We start from the raw sequence: 24,878 nt of genomic DNA, 5'->3' as shown, positions 1-24,878 counted from the left end.
CCCACACAGTTCGTTTGCTTACCATGGGAAAGCTTTGTGAAAGAATTTTTGGTGCTAAAGAGACAAGCTGATTAGCCTTAGGAAATTCATAGCAGGGAGAGGATGGTAAGGACAGATTTGAGAGCATCATCATTGTTCCCTTAGCACGTACATAGGTTCAGATAAATAGGTAGCTAGGTAGGGGCAGTTGGTGGTGAACTCATCAAGAGTCTTTGTGCTTGCTGTTGGTACATGCTTTTAATCCCAACTTGGGAGACAGAAAGGTGGATCTCTGGGTTCTAGACCATCCTGGTCTTCATAGTGAGTTCCAGGACAGCCAGAGCTACATATTGACACTCGCTGAAAAACCAAAAAATAATCTAAGAAGTCTTTTTCAGATAGTCTGTCCTATATAGCTCTCTTCCTTGTTTTAGACTTTTGTGATAAGAATGTGCCCTTGGAGAATTTCCTTTAATCCTTTATAATAAGTTACTATTTTAGGGGTTTCAGAAGGGGTTCCATGGTTTGAATTCATATGACAGTTTATGGGAGTTGAGTCTCTCCATTTTGCATGTTCTGGAGGTAGATCTCGATTTTTCAGGTTAAAAAAAATAAGTGCCTTTGCCCACTGTTGAACTTTAGCATTTTCTTATGTTTGTGGTCTTTGCCCTTAGCACCTGGCTGCTGTGGAAGAGAGAAAGATCAAGTCCCTGGTAGCTCTCCTGGTTGAGACGCAGATGAAGAAACTAGAGATCAAACTTCGACATTTTGAAGAGCTTGAAACTATTATGGACAGAGAGAAAGAGGCTGTAAGTAAAAGGGATTTGCATGTTGGTGTCTTAAAAATGAACCCTCACTGCCTTTAAGAGATAGAAGTTAGATAATGTAATGGTAGACTCTTCCATTACTCTCTAGATTTTCCTGTCAACCAATGATGATAAAGTAAATGGATTCCTGTCTTCATTTTAAAATTCACTGTTTGTATATCTTAGCTGTTTACATACTTGAAGTGTAAGTTGACTCTTACACTTCCTGTCTATCTGTTTCTAGTGAAGTATAAAAGCCTATAAATCCATTACATTTTTCAAGATTTTCTTAATTTTTTTCCCTGTCTTTAACAAAAACATTAGAAAATAGAAGTTTATCTTGTTTTAACTTAAGGGCCCATTTATCTACAATGTCCACACTTTTAACCTTTTATTTTATCACACCTCCTGACCTCTTCTGGAGGTTTACTGGTAGTTGGAACTAGGCCCAGGTTGATGCTCAAGCAGCATTTGCCAAAAAGCTACTAAGTTCTGCTCTTTGCTGGGGCTAGAATTTATTTGGCCCCTTGTTCTGATACATTTTCATCAGCTTTCCTTCTTCCTTCCTTCCTTCCTTCCTTCCATTCTTCCTTCCTTATTCCTTTTCATAACTTGGAAGTTAATTGGGTGAGGGTTGTTTCCTGACACTACTACTTCCTGTATTCCACTTAGCCTAAGACCTTTCTTTAAACTTTGAGCTCTGAACTCAGTCCATTACATTTCCTGATCCTCCTTTTCTCTTTAGACTACACTTTGTATTTTTCTTTATCAGCTTGCTCTGTTTCATAATCTCCTCTGCCAACACCATTAATTCAAAGTTCTTCAAATTATCCTCAGTTAGACTTTTTTTTTTTTTTTTTTTTTTTTGGACATGCTTAGAAAGCAGGTGTATTCTTTACTAGACTGTCACAGGAAAGGCTGTAGGCCACTTACTAATTATTCTCCTCTGAAACTTTTCAAATTGATTCCTTATTCTTCAGATAGTCCTCAGCATTGTCCTCTATGCTCCAGCTATAACGATCTATTAAGCCACATTTAAAACATGCAGCTGCTTTCCTAATCCTAAATCCACATTCACTGACCATCAGTATGGTCAGGCCTGTCAGAGCAACAGCCCCTGCTCCTGGTACCTTCTTCTATCCTTATCCTAGTCAGTGTTCTGTTGCTGTGAGGGGACACCATGACCACAGTAACTCTTACAAATGAAAGCATTTCATTGGTGCTGGCTTACAGTTAGGGACCATGGCAGCATTCAGGCAATCATGATGATGGAGAGGTAGCTGACATTTCTGTATCTGGATCCACAGGCAGCAGATCCAGAACCACTGTACCTGTGTTGGGTTTTGAAATCTCAAAGTCTATCCTTAGTGATTCACTTACTTCAACAAGACGGCATAGTGCCTCCTAGTTCCTCCCAAGTAGTTGTACTCCATAATGACGAAGCATTCAAACATATGAGCTTATGGAGACAATACAGCTATGTGGATCATAACTATTATCAGTGGTAGATAGATAGGTATGCTTCAGTACAGGTGGTTCATATAATAAGAAATGGGATCTTTAGGAACCAACATGAAGATTTACAAACATAATGAAAATGGGTCACTTCATAAATATGACCTGTTAATTTTGTGTACAATTGAACCCTGATGTTTTTTAGAACCAAAAACTAGTGTCCTGTCTATTGTTGGCAAGTGAAGCCCTGACTATTATCTAAACAGTGATCTTTGCAGGCTGTGAAAGGCTTCTTCAGTGACAGAATTATGGCATGTGTTTGGCATACATATGTTTAGTGTACAGTAACTACGCATGTGCCTTCATTTACACAATTTATTATTCAAAGACTACATCTGAAATTTTATATTTGTAAGCTTTGTAAACTTGTTATGTCAGCCACTGTGCTGATGTACTGTAGGCAGTCTTTTCTGTCCCTCCAGCTAGCCACACACACATAACCACACAGAGACTTCTTATTAATTATGAGAGCTTGGCTGATAACTTAGGCTTGTCCCTAACTAGTTCTTATAACTTAAATTAACCCATGTGCCCCCACCCCCACCCCAGGGATTTCTCTGTGGAGTGGTCCTGGCTATCCTGGAAGTCACAGAGATTTTCCTGCCTCTGCCTCCCAAGTGCTGGGACTAAACGATTGCACCACCACTGCCCAGCTAACCCATATCTTTTAATCTGCATTCTTTCATGTGTCTCAGTTACTTTTACTCTCTATTCCCTAACCTGCTTCCTCTTCACCTGGCTGTGACTCCTCAGGATTCCACCCTTAGCATTTTTCTCTGCCCCCAAAATCCTGCTTAGCTACTGGCCATTTAGCTTTTTATTAAACCAGTCACAGTGAAATATCTTTACACAGTATAAAGAATGATTCCACAACGATGTACTACATATAGATACTTTAGTTTACTCCTCTAAAAATATTTGAGAAAAGTAGAAGCATAAACACAGTGATTGCTTTGATTGTTCTTTTTGAAAGACCCAACAGTGATGCTGATCTGTCAGTTCTCTTACCTCGTACAGGCACAGGCAGACAAGTTAGTAACTTCTAATGTGAGCCAAACACAGAGCCAGACAGAGTGTCAAACGTGTGTGGTTTTTTTTTTTTTTTTAATCTGCTGTTTTATAGCTTAGGGACAAACAGAACATTATTACCTCCTTTATTAAACTAAAGTCTCTATGATGTATAGACTTGTGTTGTATTTCTCTTGTGAAATAAGTGAAGCTGATACTGTGGGAAATGAGTAGGTCAGCCAGTCATGAATGCACCTACCAGGTGTCTTTATTTTAGGGCACATTGCTATTTGGTTTTCCCCTAATATAATTGATTTTATTTATCTAAGTAGCAATAGATCTTTATAAAAAAAATTCAGAATTATATACAAATACAATGTTGCTTTTCTTTTTTCAGTTTCGTTTGTTTATGTATATAGTGTTATGCTTTTATGTTTGCCTGTATATCAAAAGAGGGCACCAGATCTCATATAGATGAGCCACCATGTGGTGGCTGGGAATTTTACTCAAGACCTCTGGATGAGCATTCAGTACTCTTAACCTCTGAGCCATTTCTCCAGCCCTTCTTGTTTTTCTTCTAAAGACTTAAAAGAAAATGTTCCCTTGAGTCAAATATTGTATAATCGAGAGAAACGTTTTATATATTTCAGATATAACGAGTGCTCAGTAGCTGTTAGCCCAGTGTTCTCATAGAGTGGCAACAAGAAGAAAGGCAGTAGGTAGTGACACAATCTATCGGGGAGGTGGCATAATAGAAAATACAATCCCAGTCATGTTATCAAACTGAGTTAACACAGGCAGTTCACAGTCATCTGTAGCCCCGGTTCCAGCACTCTGTGCTGGCCTCTGTGAGCTCTATACGTATACAGTGCAGACTTACAGGCAGGTAAAAATACAATTTTTAAAAAATTCTTGTTTCTCTCTCTCTCTCTCTCTCTCTCTCTCTCTCTCTCTCTCTCTCTCTCTCTCTCTCTGTGTGTGTGTGTGTGTGTGTGTGTGTGTGTGTAAACAAAGTTAAACAATTCCTTTGAGACCAATGTGTATATTGAGAGAAGGGAAGTTGCCATGTTTGGCCCACTGAGGATTATCTAGAAAAGCTTTCTGAAGGAGGAGTTGTTCTGATTTTATGTAAGGCTGAATATGAAAGAAAGACAAGATAATCCTAGTGCCTGACGAGTATTTTGGTGTTGATGACTTTGGAAGTGGTCATGATGAATTGTTCATTCGTCGGGTGTTTTTGTTTCAGGTATCTAGGTACCAAGAATAGGGCTATGTATAAAATAAGATTACTGTGCCTTCCTGGAACTCAGTGAGAACAAAGTTTATGAAGTTACATTGTTAAATGCTATGTATATGTGTATGCTTTGTATATATACACATGTCAGAATATTAATGAACTTGATTCATCAGGGTACCCCTTAATATGAAACTAATATCTCAGGGCATAAGAGATGGCTAGGCACTTAAGAGCATTGGTATCCCTTCCATAGTGGTGAGACTCAGTTCCCAACACCCACATGGCAGCTCACAGCTATCTCCAGCTCCAGTTAGGGTGATCCATCAACCTTTTCTAGCCTCCTCGTGCAGCAGGCACGTTTGTGGTGCACATGCATGGATGTGGACAAAGTGCACATAAAAGAGAAGGCAGACATCTGGGTCTAGAGCCCTGCAGAGGGAATCTGACTTAATGTCACAGAAACTAGAAAGTAGTTAGATGTGCTTGACTTAGGGAAAATACTACCAGGGCGCCTGTGGGAAGATCTGTGGATTGAAGTGTTGGGGCTGTGTGTATGGGTAGGTCAGTGGGAGAACATGCTCTCAGCCTGTGCAAGGCCCTGCTTCAATCCCCACCTGCAAAATTTAACACACACAGTTTCTTTTGAAAGAAATGTAGAATGACCACTAGGCCATGAGTTGAGTGAGAATGGGGTCAGATCCTAGGCAGATTTTCAAGGAAGAACCAGCTCATTTGTGATTTTTGTGGGTTCACAAGAGAAACCAATAAAGCAGATTTAAGGGGCGGGGCACTCATGTGAGGTAATGACTTAGACCAGAATGACAGCCTTTCACATGAAAGAAGTAACATTCCAGATAGATTTCTAAAGGTAAAACTAGCAGTATTATTTTTAGTTTTTAGTCAGTCTATACTCCTAGGAAATGGGAGGTCAGAGAATAAAATCAAGGTGTCCTTGTGGACAGAGCCTGACATTACTGGGATTGCCTATAATCCCAGCACTCCTCAGATGGAGGTGGGAGAATCAAGTCTGAGGCCAGTCTAGAACTACATGAGACAATGTCTTCAACATGAAACAAAAATGAAAGGTGTCTATAGAATAAGGTATGATTTTTTAATATTTCTTTATAGTTCTTGTTTGTATTCTATTTAGGCAGCATTTGTTAGGGGAAGGAGCTAATGGGTTCTCATGCAGGTCAGGCTGGCCTTGAATTTGTATTGCCTGAGATGTGAAGGTTGACTGAACTTGAGATGCTCTTGCCGCTGCTGTTTGAGTACTGGCCGTCAGTGCTAGCCTTCCATCTTGGCATAGGTTCTGGGGATTGAATTTACATCACCTGGCTTTTGAATTGAACCTTCTATCTACTGAGCCATCTCAGCAGCCCAACCTTTATATTACTTTGCTTGTTTGTTTTTGAGACAGGATCTTTCTCCTGAGGCCCTGCCGGATTAGAGCGCTCTATGTAAATCAGGCTCGTTTTGAACTCACTGCCTTCCACTGCCTTCCCAGGGCTGGGATTAAAAGTATATGCATTATACCCAGCAACTCTGCTTTTACTCTGAAATATTTAATTTTTCTTTATTATTATTAACATTGTTGGTGTGCGTATATTCATGTGTTGCTCCACAGTATAGTTGTTAAGGCCAAAGGACAACTTGTTAGAGTCAATTTTCTCTTTCTACTATGTGGGTTCCTGGAATCAAACTTAGTCATTAGATTTAGCTATAAATGCCTTTACACACTGGGCCTTCTCACAGTTCCCTAATTTGTTTTCATATCTCTTGGCAATAATACAAAATGGTTGATCAGGCAGTGGTGATACGCAATTTTAATCCCAGCACTGGGAGGGCAGAGGCATGCAAATCTCTCTGAGTAGGAGCCCAGCCTGATCTACAGAGTGAGTTCTAGAACAGGTTGGGCTACACAGAGAACCTGTCTCAAAAAACAACAAATAAAGTAAATGGATATTTAATTTAAAAAGTATTATGTGTAACATAAAAAGTTTAGGTAATAAGAACAATAAAAGCTGTCTTTGCGATCAAAATATGAATTCCTCGTACCTCAGCCTCCCACGTTTTGGGATTCCAGGCATGGATTTCCACTCTAGGCTTCATTGAACCATTTTAAGTAGGTAAGGCCACTGATCCATGAAACTCAAATGGTGGAATGAAAGGCCTTCCATACATCATTCAGTGTGGCAGGCATGCACAGGCATGATTCAGCAGCTTTCTATCTTTCAGAAGAGAGACAGGGTTTTATAACTTTAATGTTTTGCAAACATTTCATTACCCTAAAAAGTTGTACCCATACTAGCAGTAACCCTTTTCCCCTAGTTTGACTATGTCCTCCTGTACCTTATGTGTAATCTGTCTGGTATAATCTACTTTCTGTCTTTGTAGATGTACTTATTCTTGACAATTCATGTAACATGAGTAATTAATATGTGACCTTTTCTACCTAGATTTTTGGGTGTGGTTTTTGTTTTGTTTTTTGAGACAGGGGTTCTCTGTGTAGCTTTGAAGTCTGTCATAGAACTAGCTTTTAGATCAGGCTGGTCTCAAACTCACAGAGATATGCCTGCTTCTGCCTCCCAAGTGCTGGGATTAAAGGCATGCGCTATTACCACCTGGCTCCATATAGCTACTTAAACTTAGTGGGTTTTCAGAGGTTGCCCATGCTACATTGCATGTTATAAAATACATAGAACACTGAAAAGATTTATTCCTAGAGATAGTCGTTATTCGTTTGGTGTTTTCCAGAATGTTCTCGATGTGTATTTATACATGATCACAGGATTTGTGTATATTGGGATCATAAATATTTTCTGTTGCAAATTGATTTTCTTCCAACTCTGTGGTTCTGACGCAACTATAGATCAAAATAATGTTTTACTGAATAGTTGTGTTCCCACAGATGAAATATTTACATGGCAGATTTCCAGATGTTAAATCATGGCTCAGTGGTTGAATACATTTAAAATGTGCCTTAATACTGCCAGCTTGTTAGGAAAGACCTCCTTCCCATCCATCCTTCCTTCCTGGTTGTCATGAACATTGTTGCTACATTTTGTTGTTTGGAATACTAAAATTGGTCTTGTCTTTTATTTTCTGATAGTTTCAAAATCTTTGTTGTTGTGCAAAATAGTGAATTCATATCACATGTCAGGTGTATGGATGGTCCCGCCTCTCCTCCCTGTTACCCCTCTACCTCCTGCTTCACACTGGTTTACTTTGAGCTTCCCACTTACCAGAGAAATCTTGTGATTGGTTTTCTTTTTTGAGCCTATCTTATTTTATTGGGAATGACTAAACGTTTTGATATTTTTTTTTCCCAAGCATTTCACTGCATAGCCCTAGCTGCCCTAGAACTCCCACTTGCCTCTGTCTGACTGAGTGCTGGATTTAAAGACGAACCCATGTGAAACTGCATTGTGTATAAGCCACATTTTCTTTGAACTATTCACCTGTTGACTGATTTCATGTCTTGACTGTTGTTTATAATGTTGTAATGAGCATAGTTGAGCAGATGTGTGGTGTGGATTTTAATCTAGATGCCTGGATCTATTGTAAGTCCATTTTTGTTGTTTTGAGGAGCCCCATAATGATTTCTGTAACAACCAAATTTGTGTGCCTTGTATATTTTGTTTTAATTCATTTATTTATTGTACTGTTTTTTGAGAAACGGTTTCTTTATATAGCTCTGGCTGTCCAGGAACTTCCTCTGTAGACCAGACAGGCATCAAACTCAGAGATTCACCTGGTTCTGTCTCTTTAATACTGGGATTAAAGGCCACCAGTACCCAGACTTGTTTTTTTTTTTTGTTTTTTTTTTGTTTTTCAGGCAGAGCACACACTGTAGCCCAGGCTGACCTCAAGGTCATGTTTGTCTGTCTGCCCTAGCTTCATGAATGCTGGGCCTACATTCTTGAGCTGTGGCTGTGGCTATCTTTTTACAGTGTATGGTTTTGTAGATTTTTGAGGGTGGGGGTTTCGTGACAGGATAGCCTTATCTTTCCTTGAACTCAATCTGTAGACCTTGATTGCAATATCTGTCTACGTCTTCCGCTCAAGTGCTGGAATTAAAGGCATGTACCACTACATACACCCAGCTAGGTTTCTATTCTAGTCTTCACATTAAGTTTGCCATTTTGATTTTTTTTTTTTTTTTTTAAACAATGTAAAAGAGAGGTATCAATTGATGTTTCTACGTCTGGGAGTCTAGTTTTCCCAGAACTACTTGGTGAAGAGGTTTTCTTTTCTCATTGTATCTTGACACCTTTATCAGACATTAGGTACCAATGTGAATTTCTACAGTCTTTAGATTTGATTTGATGTCTGGAATACTTCATTTACATAATGACACCAGGATGTAGCAGCTTTTTTAGATCTGTAGCAGCTTTTTCAGATCTGCTGCCTCTGCCCCAGAGCACCCTGGAGTGTCTGGGAGCCGCAATCTGGGCCTTACTCTCACCTCAGGGGACTTATTCATCCTACATTAAAGCTTTGGGTTTTAACTGGGTTTTGTTACCCCCCCCCCCAGGTGTATGTATGTGTATTTAATCACTTGCCTTGTTTAATTTTCATAATTACTTCCTTCTAATTACTTTCTGTGTTTTCAGATGGTAGGCACAGTTAAGCAAGGCATCCAGGGAGGGTGGGACCAGGGCATTTGCAACTAACCTGGGCAACAATGGAGATCTAGTCATAAGTCTAGACTAGAAGTCTCACATTCAACCCAGTAAAATTTGAGCCATACATGTAATAAGATTTTTGTAGCAGCCATGTTAAAATTTTAAGACAACTGAAATTATAATAATTTAGTATTATAACACAAATTCTACTTACAATCAGAATGAGAGTTTTTCTTTTTCCTTCTTTTTAAACTGGACAGTGACATGGTTCAGCTGGTAAGACACTTAAAACCTAAGTTCAATCCCCAGGACCCACATGGTAGATAGAACATAGTCAAACAAGTTATCCTCTGATCTCCATGTGTGTCCCTGTCTCTATTCATATTGGCTGTATTTCAAATACTTAGTATATAGATGTCACTTAATGTGAACTACACTAGACACTGCAGCCCTAGAAAGGGATTCCAATGAGAGATCAGGCTGTGGGAATGATGGGATGGGGTCACTACTGAGAAGTAAGTCTAACCTCATCTTTCATATTTCCATACATATACATATATCTATAATGAGATCTGATGCCCTCCTCTTGAATTAGGAGAATATGTGATAAAGCATACATATATATGAAATAATGTCTACTTTAAAAAATAGTAATGTTTGGTTTTGAATCAGTGTCTCCTCCAGCCCAGACTGGCGTCAGACTCACTAACTGCTAAGAAGGACCTAGAACTTTTTATCCTTAAGCCTCTAACTTCTGAGGGCTGGAGTTGCACACTCACCTAGCTGTTTATCTTAATTATTCACTCATTTCCTTTTTTGGCAGTTGGATTTGGACCCAGTGGTTCATGTGTGTGCTCTACTACTGAACTACATGCCATTTCCCTGACCTGTTTGTTATTCTGAATATTGAAGTATTTATATTCTTCACATTTTCTTTGTAAAAAAAATTGTATTTAGGGGCTGGTGAGATGACTTGTCAGTTAAGAGCACTGACTACTTTTCCAGAGGATCTGGGTTCAATCCCCAGCACAAACATGGCAGCTCACAACTTTCAGCTGTGCGTTAGTGTAGCATGCCTTTAGTTCCAGCACTTGGGAGGCAGAGGCATGCGGATTTCTGTGAGTTCGAGGCCAGCCTTGTCTACAGAGCTAGTTCCAGGACATGCTCCAAAACAATACAGAGAAACTCTGTCTCGAGAAACAAACATACAAAAAGATCTGACACCTCACACAGACAGATATGCAGGAACACCAATGCACATAAAATAAATAAATAATTTATGATTTAATGAGTGAGAATGTGTGAAATTGTTGACCCCGTGTGATTTTTAGCTATCTAAAAGCTAAGATTTGCCCAGCCATACCATTCCAAAGTTCCACATAGGAGGGGAAAGTGTGTGTGCTCATGCGCATGCCTAAGATCTTGCCACTCTTGGACATTTTATATTCTAAAATAGATAGTTGCCAAATGGATCACCTGGAGAGGTTAAATGTATTGTTTTAAATGTTGCTGAGAGGAATTGGTAAAGGGAATTTCTTCCCCCCCCCCCCTTTCTTTCTCTTAACTAGGGAAGTAGTATTAAGATCTGCAGGCTTTGCCAGACACAGTGGCACATAGATATAGTCCCAGCTATTTAGAAACTAGAACAAGTGGATCATTTGATTCCAGGAATTCAAGGGTGGCCTGGGTAAGGTGGTTGAATACTGTTTCCAGTCATACTTAAAGGATGAAAGCCTATCAGTCTTTTGAAAGTAGGTCCTTTGGGCATTTGCCCCACTGCTGTAGAGTATAAGGAAAAGCAGATTGGAACTAAACATAGGGACATCCCAGGTAAGGGGCCTCTTTCTATAGCATTTTGTGGATGGAACTCATGAATCAAATGCATGTCCTACATGTCATAAAGTCCTGAGAAACCTCTTGGTATCATTTCTTTTCTGTTTCCTTTATTCTAGCTAGAACAACAGAGACAGCAGTTACTTACTGAGCGCCAGAACTTCCACATGGAACAATTGAAATATGCTGAGCTACGAGCTCGACAACAAATGGAACAGCAGCAACATGGCCAGAACCCTCAGCAAGCACACCAGCACTCAGGAGGGCCTGGTCTGGCCCCACTTGGAACAGCAGGGCACCCTGGCATGATGCCTCATCAGCAGCCCCCACCCTACCCTCTGATGCACCATCAGATGCCGCCACCCCATCCTCCCCAGCCAGGTAAGAGGGAACCTTGCTAACAGGAAATTTGTCAGAGGTGGTTACCATGCCAGGATGGTCCTTTCCACCTCTCTACTGGATCCTTTTTATCTTGGGTAGATCAGCTTCTAAGATGATCGATCGTCAGGCATGGTGATGCACACCTATGTTTTACAAGACAGGCTGAGTTGGTGAACTCCGTGTCAGCCTGAGGTACACAGTGATGCCCTGTGTACCGATACCCAGCCCCACGTTAAAGTATTCTTAGACATTCTCTGTACTGTTATCACTTCAAGAAAACTTGTAAGACAAATGAACATTCATGACTCTCTTTAATATTTTCTCACAGATATGAGGTATTTGGATACTGTTTTTTTCATAGTCCTGTAAACTTGTACAATTCAGTTTGGGTTGTACAGTCAGTGTAAACATTTTAATTGTACAATAATAAACGTTTTCCTAGAGCCACAGTTGATGCTTACTGGTGTAGAATGCAAATATTCTCTCCAGTGTATGCAAAAGAAGCAATTAGTCCAAGTGGTGGCGGCTCACACCTTTAATACCAACACTCCTGAGGCAGAGGCAGGCTGATGTCTGTGAGTTCCAGAAAAGCGTAAGCTGTTACACAGAGAAATCCTGTCTCAAAAAAAAAAAAAAAAAAAAAAAAAAAAAAACAGTGGCAATTACATAGACAGGGATTTTTTTTTCCCCCTTTGAAGTCTCAGAAAGTCCTAACCCCTTACTCCTTCAAAAGACAGGTTTCTGAATAATCTTTCAGAAGTTACCAAATCATATTTGCCTATAGAGGCCATGGTTGAGTACAGTTGCAATCTGACTCCTTACATTAGCACAACACAAATTCATATTTCAAGCACGGTAGTTATTTCAAAATATTGCTGCAGGCAGTAGTGGTGCATGCCTTTAATCTCTGCACTCAAGAGGCAGAGGCAGGTGGATCTCTTGAGTTCAAGGAAAGCCAGGGCTACACAAAGAAACTGTCTCAAAAATAAATAAATAGCTAAGATGGGTACTAGGCTCAACTAGTAAGGCCAGCCTGAACTGTTGCAAGTTGTAGGCCAGCTTGGGCTTTAAGAACAAAACATATACTACTGTATTGTGCTGCCTTGCTTCACCCACACTATTTCATTCCTCATAACCCTTGCTCTGCAGATGAAGACCTGATCTGTGGCAACGCCACCTAGCCTTGGTGGAGCCGGGGTTCACACTGAGCTCTGTCTGATTCTAGGGGAAACGAATGCCATAGTGCTGCCTCCTGTGCCACAGAGGACCTAGATGCAGCTACTTCCTTACTGAGGCAGGGTGTGTGTGTGCACATGTATATAATAGAAAGGTCCATACAAGGAGTCAGTAGATAAAGGTACTTGAAACCCAAACCTGATGACCTCAGTTCAGTCCATGGAACCTGAGATAGAAGGAAGAAATTGATTCCTAAAAGTTGTCTTCTGACCCCAAATATTCTTGCCATGCATGCTTATCCTTGCATTAATACAAATCACATATTATAATTAATACTTTTTTAGAATAAAAGATAACGTACATTTGGAAGAATGTGTAAATCCTAAGTGTTTGCTTGATGAGTTTTGATAGATTATAACCCCTGTAACAGTCTCCAGTCCTGCTCTCCATGTCTGCCCCTCCCAGGGTACAGCTCTCCCAACTTCCAGGCACAGTGACTACTTTATTTGTTGTAATCATAATGATTTCTGTCTGGCTTTCTTAGTACCGTGTACATAAGATGTGCATACACTTCTGTGAATGTTGTGTCTGTTTTTCTTTTTGCCGTGCAGAGTTCATCTGTTCCTACCCTAACTTGTGAATTTTCCTGTTGGTAAATGTGGATTGGATTGCTTTTCAAATTTGAGTTGTACGATTAGCGAATTCAGCTGTGAACAAGCAGATGCATGTCTCTTAGTGAATATACATTCTTAGTGTATGTGCCCATAGAATTGAGAGTATACATAGGACATGTCTATGTTCATACAGTAGATGCTACCATATTTCCATAAGTTAGGCCTGCTTAAAGTCTAGCAGACAAGGTTAATCCTTTTGTTTATTTTGGGTTGTTTGTTTGCTTATTTGGGGTTTATTTTTTCTTTTGTTTTTCTAGCAAAATTTCCAGGTTCAGGGAGAGATGCCATCTCAAAAAAGAATAAAGCAGAAGGTGATAGAGTACACTTAAGCATCGTCCTCTGGAATATGTGTGTGTAGAGTCCTGTGCATCTGAACCCCCCCCCCCCCACACACACACAGAATAAAACCATCTATCAATAGGATAGGACCCATTCAGGTGTGATAGCACTTGGACGGTAGAGGCAGGAAGACCAGCCACAGTACATAGTGAGATCTCAGTGATATTATTGTTCATTGTTTTAAGTCTCCTAGGCTTTGAGCACAAATGGTGCTGAGCATCCAAGTAGTGGATGTCTACACTGTGAAATGCACCTCTAAACATACTGCATATGCTTAGTTTCTGCCGCTTCAGTCCTTGTTTCCCTAGACTTCATTTAAATCCATTCAAGTGCATTAAGTCCTGTCTACTGCATGCTTCTCTCTTGCTTTGTTAGCTTTTGTCTCTGCCTATATCTTATGTCTATATAGATATATCCCAAGTTAGTTTATCTAGGTCTGTGTGTGCAGATGTTAGAGTGAATGCAGGTATGCTTAAAGGCTGGAGGGCAGAGGCTTTGGGTCCTCTAGAGCTGGAGATACAGGCGGTTGTGAGCTGCCAAGCATGGGTGATGGGAACTGTGTGTGGGTTCTTTGGCAGAGTAGTGGTCTCTCTTAAACACTGAGCTAACTCTTCACCCCAAAGTGTTTCTGCTCTATGATTGTCACATCTGTTTTTACCCTGAACTTGTTAGAGGCAACACTGCATTCATCTTCTGTAAGCTGTAAAGGGGCATTTAACAGTTTTTCATCTAAAAACTTACTTAGCTGCTGGGGCTAGAGATGGATCAGCAGTTAAGAGCACTGGCTGCTCTTCCAGAGGACCCTGGTAAAGTCCCAGCACAATCAGTTGTTACAGATTATTTTATTTATTTTATATGGGGTGCATGTATGTCATCTCAGATGTGTGTAGGTTAGAGAACATGTGGAAGGTAGTTCTCTCTGCATCATGTGGCTTCCAGGTATCAAACTTAGTCACAGGTTTCTCAAGGCCCTGTGAACTATGGTAAAGTACTCTTTCCCCTTTAGCACCTCCCTGGCCCAGCCACTAATTCTTGAGTGAGCCATTTGTTGCTGCTGCCCAACTATGCTTGACTTTGTTGTATTCACAATTACATGGATAACCACGATGGAGAGTGGACTGGTTTGGTGACCATTGCATGTGGGCTGTAGTACAGCTCTGGTAGCCCAGCTGCCTAGCATGCCTAAGGCCCTGGGATCCACCCGTAGCACCACCAAAAAAGAAAGTAATCAGTGTGGTTTGGTGAGAAAATGTTATTTCTATAAGATGTTAATTGAATAGTAAAAGTAGGGCATGTCTCTCAGCCGAAGCACTGGGCACTTACTATTCTTCATTTTCTTGGAGTAAAAAATCAAGATGGCCTTACTGTGTAGCCCAGGTTAGTTTCCAGTCAATGCTCATCCTTTTTTTCCCCTCAAGACACTATGCCACTGCTGCCCCCACACCATGTTCGTAGATAGCGTGTTACCCACAGAGGCAGAAGGAGAGCATTGGGTGCTCTGTGGCTGGGGGCTGCCTGAGCTTGGTTGTAAGCCAGTATGGCTATGGGGAACTGGACTTAGGTCATCTGGAAGAGCAAGTGCTCTTTAACTACTGCAGCATCCCTCAGAACCCAGCCTTTGCCCTTAGTTCAACCCAGTTCCAGAAGCCTACCCATGAGAAATGGCAGTGTTCACAAAAGGGTAAGCCCCACACTGAAAGGGGAGAAAGAAAGACCCTGCTCATTATATCACCCCCGTTTGTAGTCTGTGGTACCTCTAGTCCTGCCTGACAGTGAGGCCCCCTCCCTCACAGAGAGTACCTGTGACAGGCACCCCCAGGAAGCTGCTGTGGAAAGGAAACCTCTGTGGAGCCTGGGCTTCCCTCACTTGGCCCCCATTGTGTTGTTTCTGTTCTCCTGGGGAGTCAGCCAGAGGATGTCTGCATAGTTAGAAATGGATGGATGACACATGCTTAAGACTAGATATTCACAGGTTCCGTTTCTCTTTTCTCTCCATATCCTTCCAATGAATAAAAAGTAAAATCCTTTGCTAATGTCCCATTAGACATGATAGGTGTAAGGCTTTAGTAACAATTAATAAACATAGGAGTGTGGGGGGTTTTTTCTACTGGCTAAACCTAATTTTAGCAGACCTTTGCATTTTCCAGGCTTCGGATGCCTGCTGTATGTAGGTCAGACTCCCGCCATCCTGTGTTTTGCCAGTGCTTTTTGGACGCTTGCGCACTGCCTCTCCTCCCTGTATTCCCTGTCTCACTCTTCTTCCATCCCCACCTCAGACAGGGAAATATGCCCCCTCGTGTGTCTGTGTTAATAGACTATGTACGTACACATTTCATATCGTTTATATTATCTCCTTGGTGTTTCAGTTTTTTGTGAGCCGTACTTCAAGCCTGAGAGAGAATTACCAGGAATATCTTGATTTATGTTTTTTTAAAAAGGGTTATACTTCTGTGAAGTATAGGGCAGGGGGAGTTTGTCTGTAGATTTCAGATAGACAAGACAGTGATTTTTGTATTCATTCCACGCCTCTTAATTTCTGTTTCATATTTGATGCTCCCAAATCATCTTTTCTGGAGCTGGTGGATGATGGCTCTGTTGGTAACTGCTTGCTAGTGCCCACATAAGGACCTTTATTTGATTGTAGTACTTACATAACAGGGTGGTGTGATTTACATCGCACACTTGTAAATCCAGGGTTGGGGAGGTGCAGGCAGGATGCCTGGGGCTTGCTGCCCAGCCAGCCTAGTCAGAAGCAGAAGTCAGTTTTACTCTAATCTTTCGTTTTTGCTGTCACCCCTTTCCAATGAGAATGACTTTATAAACCTGTCTATGATGAAAGGAGAAAGATTTTTTTTTTTTCAGGCTTCAAATTTCACAGTAAGTAAAGGAAAGAATTTGCTTGCTTTTGTTTATTTTAAATGTTGTTCTCAGATTTGAGAAACCCCAAAACTACCCTGTCCCAGGTTACCACTCTAGAGATGCAGGGGAATAGGAAAGTGGACCACTGACACTGATCATGTGCTTATGTGATGGATACACATCACTTCATAAAGTTTGTCAGATTGTTTCTTGAATCGCTTTTTCTCTGGTGGAACACACTCTCGGATATACTGTTGCTTCAGAAAAGCTGCCTAGGGTCAAAGCACTACTCCATTGGTGGAGGGCTTGCATTACAAAATATCACAGAATCTGATGGTGGACTGTGCCTTTGCTGACAGGTGTGCAAGGTGCATACAAGGACCACACATCCAAAGCCAGGTATATATACTACATCCTCAGATCCAGTTTCCCCCATGTTTGGAGAGTTCCTCATTTCATTTCTTCACCTTTCTCCAGCAGGGAAAATAGTCCTAATGGGTTTGGATGAGTTCAAACTTCTAAAGCTCTTAAAATGCCTAGAGCGTAGTAGCATGTTTCATACATTATATTTCTGTGTCATCATAACAAGCTTATCAAACATTTGGTTTAACTGAAAACAATAGAAGATTGGGCTTGAAGATTTAGTTAGTAGAGGGCTTGCTGAGCATGCATGAAGATTTCAATGTAATCCCCAGCACTGTATAAAACTTAACATCAATACATACACAAAAACCCCTACTTATAATCTCTATTCTCAAGAAGTAGAAGCAAGAATATAGAAAGTTTAAGGTTGGGCTGGAGAGATGGCTCAGAGATTAAGAGCACTCACTGTATGATCTTCGAAAGGTCCCGAGTTCAAGTCCCAGCAATCACATGATGGTTTGCTACCATCTGTAATGAAATCTGGTAGCTTCTTCTGGCATGCAGGCAGAACACTGTATATATAATAAATAAATACTTGAAAAAAGAAAAAAAAGAAGTAGTTTAAGGTCATCCTCGGATACAAAGAGAATGTAAGGCTGGCCTGGACTACATACATATGAGATGATTTCCAAAAAATAGGAATTTATTCTCCCAGTTTGAAGTTGAGGTCTCTGGCAGCCAGCCATCTCATGTTCCTGCTAGGGATTTAACGGAGCATAGCTTCTGGTGGTCACATGTCGTCCCTGCTTGCAGCCATTCACATTTCCCTTTATCCTACCTGGCTTCCTGTGCTCTTCCTCTGGACACTTCCTGGAATTAGGACTTCTCAGGTGATCTCAGATGTCCTCCTATCTCTGTGAGCCCACAGTCATACTTGCGCTGCCCTCCAATCTACTACAGCTTGAATATCGACCAAACACTTGAAAAGTAGTTCTGATTTTTTTAATGTTCTCTAGATGTGAGTTATTTGCATACAAACTTTTTAAAGGACGTTTTGAGGGGCTGGAGAAGATGGCTCACTGATTCCATAGAATCCAGGTTCAGTTCCCGGCATCCACGTTGCAGCTCACAGCTGTCTGTAACTCCAGTTCCAGGACATCTGAACTCTCTCACAGATATACAAACAAGAAAAAGATTATTTTGATTACTTGAATATTTTTTATTTCAAAATTGGGGATTATGGCTGTTCAGCTTATAAAAGGTGTTTAAGTCAGTGTTTTGTTTAAGAAATATTGAAGGAAACAAGTATGGTAGTGCTGCTCACCTTTAGTCCTAGCACTCAGGCTTGGGGTTAGGGTTAGGAGGAAGATACAGGCAGATCTCTGAACTCAAGGCCAGTGCCGCTGGGGTTACATAATGAGATGAGTCTCAAGTAAACAAATGAATAGGAGTTGTAGGTGTGATATAGTGAGGACTTCCATGCAAACTTTTATTTGGGCAGGGTATGAGTGAGAAGAGAACTGCAGCTTAGAAGCCTTGAATATATTTTATGATTTTCCTTACTCTGTCCGTAAAGAAAGCTTTGGAACAGTACATGGTGTAATTCCATCACTAGAGCATCAGAGGAGGAGGATCATCACAAGTTCAAGATTAGCCTGGGTTGCATATCGAGCCACCTTGATTACATACCAAGATCCTGTGTGAAAAGACAAATTGTTGTTTTGCTTCTCTGAGCTTCATTTTACTCCCTGTAAGATAACAACATTGGCTCTTGGTTCTAGTTTTCTTTTGTGATAAAACACCATGACCAAAAGCAAGTTGAGGAGAAAGGTTATACTTCCCAATTTCAGTCCATCTCTGAGGGAAATCAGGGCAGTACTGGAGCGGCTCAGGAACCATAGAGTAACACTGTTTTCTGGCTTGCTTTCACAGCCTTCTTATATAAGCCAGGACCACCTGCTCAGGAGTAGCACCTCCCTCCCCTGGTATGTTGAGCTGTCCTACATCAGTCATTGGTCAAGAAAGTATTTCACAGAAATACCCCAAGCCGCTCACCGGTTGGGCTCACCTCTTTCCTCAGGGACTCATAATTTGTGTCAGGTTTAACCCAGCACAAGCATGTTAGAGGAACCACTGACAAAAGAAGGCGCTATTTAAAAGAAGAAAACAGTTGCCCTGATCAAAACTGAGCCATACAATTAAGGAGTTCAACTGTTGAGGTTTATTCAGGACAGTCTTGGGGAAACTAAGTAGCTTGCCTAGGAACACATACCCAGAAAGAATATGCTGAATTGAAAGGGAAATGGTGGCTGTTGTGTGTCAGACCAGAAGCGGATTGCGATAGGCACTGTGTGTGATGTGGTGATCCACTGCCTATTCAGTTACCAGGCAAGCTCTCCTTTGGGTGATGCTTTCCTTGGGATGGCGCTCTTTGTGATTGTAAGACAGGTTTTTCTGTGTATCCCTGGTTATTCTGGAGCTCACTCTGAAGACCAGGCTAGCCCTGAACTCAGAAATCTACCTTCCTCTGCCTCCCAAGTGCTGGGATTAAAGTCATGTACCATCGTTGACCATAACTAAATATATATTTATCTATACTCTGCAATCATGGACATTAAGTTGGTTATTTTCCCCCGAATGCATTTATACTTATAATACTTTAAATCTCCCAACACAGGTCAGATACCAGGCCCTGGCTCCATGATGCCTGGACAGCCCATGCCAGGCCGCATGATTCCCACTGTGGCAGCCAACATTCATCCTACTGGGAGTGGCCCTGCCCCTCCCGGTATGCCTCCAATGCCTGGAAACATCTTAGGACCCAGGGTACCCCTCACAGCACCAAATGGCATGTGTAAGTAGCACAGTGGGAAGATATTCCCTCAGCATCCTCCTTGGGGTGGGGCTACTGATAAGAAAGAAAGGCTTTCTTCATGTGATGTAGCAAGCCCAAGGCAGTCCAGCCTTCAATAATGAGTTGTGGAAGATGTTTTGGTATGAAATTCAAGTTATATACTCAGTACTGAGGTCTGTGGCTAAGCCACTTCTCTGTCACATATAATTAAACCTGACTAGTTTGAATCTCAACTGACATGCATAGCTCCTGCCTGTTATTCCCTCTCTCCAAATCTTTTATACTGCAAGGTTAAATGTAGTGAATTGGCTCAGGAGCAGAGGAAGAAAGATCCCTGGTTTGTGGCCAGCCTGGTCTACAGAGCAAGTTCTAGGACAGCCAAGAATCTTAAATAGAGAGACCCTGTCTCACGGTGAATAAAAAGAATCCTTGTCCTGCCTGACCTTAATTAGGAAACAGAGAGAGAAGTTGGTAGGGGTGTTCTCTTGACTATGGAGGATTGACTTAGCAACTATAGACTGTGGTTCTAGAACAACAAACCAAATTAAACAAATACTTTTAAAAAGTTTAATAGGGTTTAGTAAAAGTAATGAGAGAAGGCTGGTGAGATGTCTTAGCGGGTACAGGCACTTGCAACTAAACCTAACACCATGAGTTTGATTCCTCGGAACCTGCATGGTGGAGAAGAGGACTCCCACAGTTACCTTCTGGCTTCAACACACATGCTATAGCACCAACACAACTATGTATGCATGTGTGATACACACAGAAAATAAAAATTCTACAAGAACCTACAAAATACTCTGGATGCTCTGTAGCGTTCCAGGGAGCTTCATTGAAGGGAAGCAGGCTTCACGAAGAGGTGTGGGCACCACACCTCTATAAATCCCTGAGACTAAGGCAACATAGATGTACAGAAGGAAGTCTTGGCTTCATGGAGTTTCTAAAATCTGGCCCCTGTGAAAAATTATTTCCCTTGAGCTTGTGGCCAGTTTTCACCGTAGAGTGTCTAAGAAAGTGCTTGCCAAGCCACCCCAGGTAAGAAAGAATTTGCTTTCCAAGAGAGCTGACCCACAGTCATCTCTGGTGGACAGATAATATCCCTGGATTTCTCAGTGTTATACATGGTTTTTGACATTAGGGACCTCAGAGGAGTGCCTTTAAGAACATGGAGTTTTACCTTGTGTGAACAGGTCTCTGGGAATCTAACCCTGACTTGGTTCTTGGGCCCTGGACAGGCCTCGCTGCCTAAGTAGCTTTCCGTCCTCAGGGCTTAGTCTCCTTCTCAAAGATCACAAAGGAACAGACTGTTAGATTCAGGGTGTTTGAAAAGCTGTAGAGGTTTGCTAGAAGCCTCTCAGGAGTGTGGATGGGTGAATGCCTAGCTAGTGTAGCTATACTTTAATTATTTGTTTGATATGTTTTCATTCCTGGCAAGATCTAGGGATTTTAAAGCCTTGGATTAAATGATCTCTAGGGTTTCTTTGTACGCTAAAGCTTCAAGAGTTGAAATAGAAAAGAACCCCAGACACTCAACGCTAATTGTTTCCTTCAGGACCTGACCTAGTTTGGGCCAGAAATCCAAGGATGACAGTTGAGGAGCTGTAAGGGCCTCCCAGGACTATCCAGCTCGTCAGCAGCTGCCTGAGTGAAGTTCTGTGGCCCTGCTGGAAACAGTTAATCAGCAAGAAGTTACTGATAATCTCTCCTGTGCCCAGCTAGGCTAGACACCATGGAATAAAGAAAGATAAAGATACAGAGCTTGCCCATTAAGGTCCTCATTATTTAATTGAAGAAACACAATTAGTAGAGAGAACAATTAGAATACAATAAAATGGAAATACAATTAAGTTCTTTTAAAAAAAAAAAGTCTGGAGTGGTTCTTGGAATGATTGGTCCTTCAAGAAGGGTGGATGAATTCTGACACTTCCCTTTCCTACTTCTTAGATTAGGCTTAGGACCATGAGCACCAGCTGTGTATTTGACCTCAAAGGTAGCAAGCCACTGAGCCCACACTGTTTACCTGCTACAAAGAAAGTTACTTCCTAGCTAGGCGGTGGTGGTGCACACCTTTGATCCTAGCACTCGGGAGGCAGAAGCAGATGGATCTAGCCTGGTCTACAAGAGCTAGTTCCAGGACAACCTCCAAAACCACAGAGAAACACTGTCTCAAAGAACCAAAAAAAGAAAAAAGTTACTTCCTAAACTAGGCTTTAATGTCTTTAATCCTAGCACTACAGCTTAGGCAGGCAAAACTCTCAATTTGAAGCTGGCAAGTTCCAGACCAGCCAGTGCTACATAGTAAAATCTTATACCCCCATCCCTCACCCCCAAAAAAGCACCTACCTGTCACTTTCCATTGGAATAGATTTTTTTTTCCCCTTGGGCCTCCTTGTTTCTAGCAATGACGAGTTACCTTGGATGTATTTGCAGATCCTCCTCCACCACAGCAGCAGCCACAGCCTTCACCAGCAGACGGGGTTCCTCCACCTCCTGCTCCAGGCCCACCAGCCTCGGCCACTCCTTAGCCTGGAAGAAACAGGGAGCCTCCACACCCACCACAAGCTGAAATGGGGATGGCAAGACTTGTGTCTCAGCTTCCTTGCTTTTCTTTTGGGATTTTTTTTTTTTCCCTCACAGCCCCAAGCATGAGTCCCATGTCTCTCCACCCCCGATATTCTCGATGTCAAGTCCTTAGCTGATACTCAGTAGAAGCCTGTGGTGACTAGTGTGCCCAGGCAATTTGAAGTAAGCCGTGTGCCAGGTGTTGGCAGTTGCTCTGCAGGTCCAGTTGACATTAGTGTTCTATGTCTCTGTTTTGTCTTATGCTTCAGTGGATAATTCTCGATAATTACTATCCTTTCTTCTCCTGTTGTTTTTAAGGAGAGCATCCTCAATTAATAGAAACCAAAAACTAACTGGTGATGGACAGGAGACAGCCACAGAGGGGGGGCACACCTTAAAGCATTATAAGTGACCTTATTTCTACTTTTCTGAGCTAAGAGTGGTGCTACTGGTGAGGTTCCTGAGGCATTCGCCACCCAAAAATGCACCCATCTGAGAAGATCTGGGGAAGAAAGACACACCTGTTGCTCTTATTCCCTGGTGAGGACTGTGAAGGACTACCCTGAAAGAACACACACTGTACCTAGTATAGTACCAGGCAGCACAAACATCAGCAGAGCCCACTCCTTCCCTTCTCCACAAGTCTGGGTTTCTGTGCAGATTGGCAGGGTTGGAACTAGGATTGTTTTCCTTGGGACAGTGTGAGTTTTAAAGGTTGGAATTTTGGGAGGCATTCCCTAGGTTTTCCCTGACTAGTCAGGAAAGTTAAAGAATCTAGGGCCCTACCTACATACCTTTAGGAGTCCTACCCAACCCCACACATATCTTTTCCCTCACCCCCACATCTAGCTGAACTTTATATGTGTTTTTTTAAACCTCCTATGAGAAAAGAAAGGAAAAAAAAAATGTTAAAATGGGTAAGTAGATTGTGCTAAATGTTTTATCTCATGAAACTTGGTTAGGTGGCTGAGGGTACAAGTCCCTAAACTACCTCTTGCTGAGCCAGGGTGAATGGGATTTCTAGAAGCGGTACTGAGGTTCAGAATGGCAGTGGAGGAGTGGGGCCCACCCAGCAGCCTCCTGTAACTCTGTCACAGGGTTGTAGAAAATATGTGAGGGCACAGGACCTCACTTGGCTCCAAAGCATTATGTTTTAAAGTTTGGGATGCTCACACTAGGAGGATGGGGTACCATTCCAGAGGAAGAGCCACAGAAAAGCCTTAATTTGAGCCTGCATATACCCCTTCTTGAGTGGTTTGATAGTTAACTGGTTTTGTCAGCTCATCCTTCCTTCCCTTCTGTCCTTCCATGATTAGCAAGGTGTTTCTGTCAGTTTCAGTTGAGTGACAGGTTTCATTATCGAGAATGCAAAGTAGAATGTCTTATGGATATCTTTTTCTATGTGTGTTTTAAAGCTTTACATATGGGGGGGAGGTGTCCACAACACCTTAGAGCCCTTAATGTCAGAACACAAAAATCCACGGTTGAGATTTGCCCTTGAGACCCTCTTGTTTGCCTCTACTAGGTGGCCTTGGTCACCGTCGGAGTCCTGGCGTACTAGAGCAAAGGAAACCTTACCCCTTTCTTATGTGTGCTCTAGACTCTTGGAGTAGAAATGGAAGTGAGCTTGTTCCTTGAGAGGTTACATAACTCATTTGCCTCCAGGAATACCCCAGTGCCTTTAGACAGTGGCCAGGGTTTCCCCTATTTCCCTCCTTTCTCTCCCAAAGGAAACTCACTCCCAAGCTCGCCTTTCCCCTGGAGTCCTAGAAGGAGAATGGGACTCTGGTTCACACTGTGGTCCTTTATAACCTCAGGTCTGTAATGTGATCACCTTCCAGTTTGAAAGATGCAAGTGGAGTTATTTTTGCAGCGCTTGAAACCTACAGAGCCTGAGTTCAACGCAGCTCCTTCTATGTCTTTCAGTTGGGTTTCATTCTTGTAATAACACCCATCCAGTTTTGTGAGGGGCGGGCTGTGTGGCTTTTGTACAAATGTGTTTCTAAGTGTGGGTTGTTTTTTGTTTTGTTTTGGTTGTTTTCTTGTTTCTAAATGAGGGAAGGGAATTTTGAGAGTTTGGGAGAAAATGAATGAAAGTGGCTTAATTTCCCTCTTTTTCATTAAATAAATGATATACCATTTATGAATTCTAGTTATATTTTCTGCTTCATCCATTCATTTCATGCTGTATCCTGTGAAGAACCTACATACTCCGTCTCACATGGTTCTAATTAGCAATTAAAATTCCATGTCTCAGGGTCTACTAGGTTGATAACTTTCTAGGGGCTTCAAAGAGTGACCATAAATTTGAATGCCTTACTCACTTGGACGCCTTCTCCTTCAGTCAAAAAAGGTGAATGGATGTTCTGTCACAGGGTTACCTAATGTCCTCATGTCTTGCTTCCTGAGGTGAAGTGGTGGGTCCCGGTTAAATGGTTCCTGGTTGGAAGCAAGCTTTCTAGTGGAAGCTTCCATGAACATGATCTACTACAAGGACAATTCAGAGCACCACAACTGCAAACCCTTTGCCAGAAAGGACAGAACTGCTGGTTTTCAAGATCCTTATGAGTCCAGAGAAACAAAGAGTTTCTGCCATGCAGTGATCTCCATCTGCTCAGGAAAGGTGCCTTTAGCAAAGAGCTGAAGCTCTAAGTCTCTAAG

General features: G+C 41.7%; 1 protein-coding gene across 4 annotated transcripts in view; it reads left to right on the top strand.

Moving 5' to 3' along the window:
- Positions 1-24,369, top strand: part of Smarcc1 (SWI/SNF related, matrix associated, actin dependent regulator of chromatin subfamily c member 1) — a 98,041-nt gene extending 73,672 nt beyond the window's left edge. For 3 of the 4 annotated variants that reach the window (XM_051203573.1, XM_051203564.1, XM_051203588.1), the window contains exons 25-28: positions 654-788; positions 11,126-11,387; positions 19,476-19,652; positions 22,086-24,369. In XM_051203573.1, the coding sequence (XP_051059530.1) occupies positions 654-788; positions 11,126-11,387; positions 19,476-19,652; positions 22,086-22,180 (669 nt within the window). In that variant the 3' untranslated portion in view covers positions 22,181-24,369. Of the gene's footprint in view, positions 1-653; positions 789-11,125; positions 11,388-19,475; positions 19,653-21,207; positions 21,401-22,085 lie in introns of those variants that run through there. The other variant, XM_051203579.1, reaches the window with a different exon arrangement.
- The last annotated feature ends 509 nt before the right edge of the window (positions 24,370-24,878 follow it).

This window comes from Phodopus roborovskii, unplaced genomic scaffold (assembly GCF_943737965.1).
Source record: "Phodopus roborovskii unplaced genomic scaffold, PHOROB, whole genome shotgun sequence".
NCBI lineage: Eukaryota > Metazoa > Chordata > Mammalia > Rodentia > Cricetidae > Phodopus > Phodopus roborovskii.
This window is presented reverse-complemented; position numbering and strand designations above follow the sequence as displayed.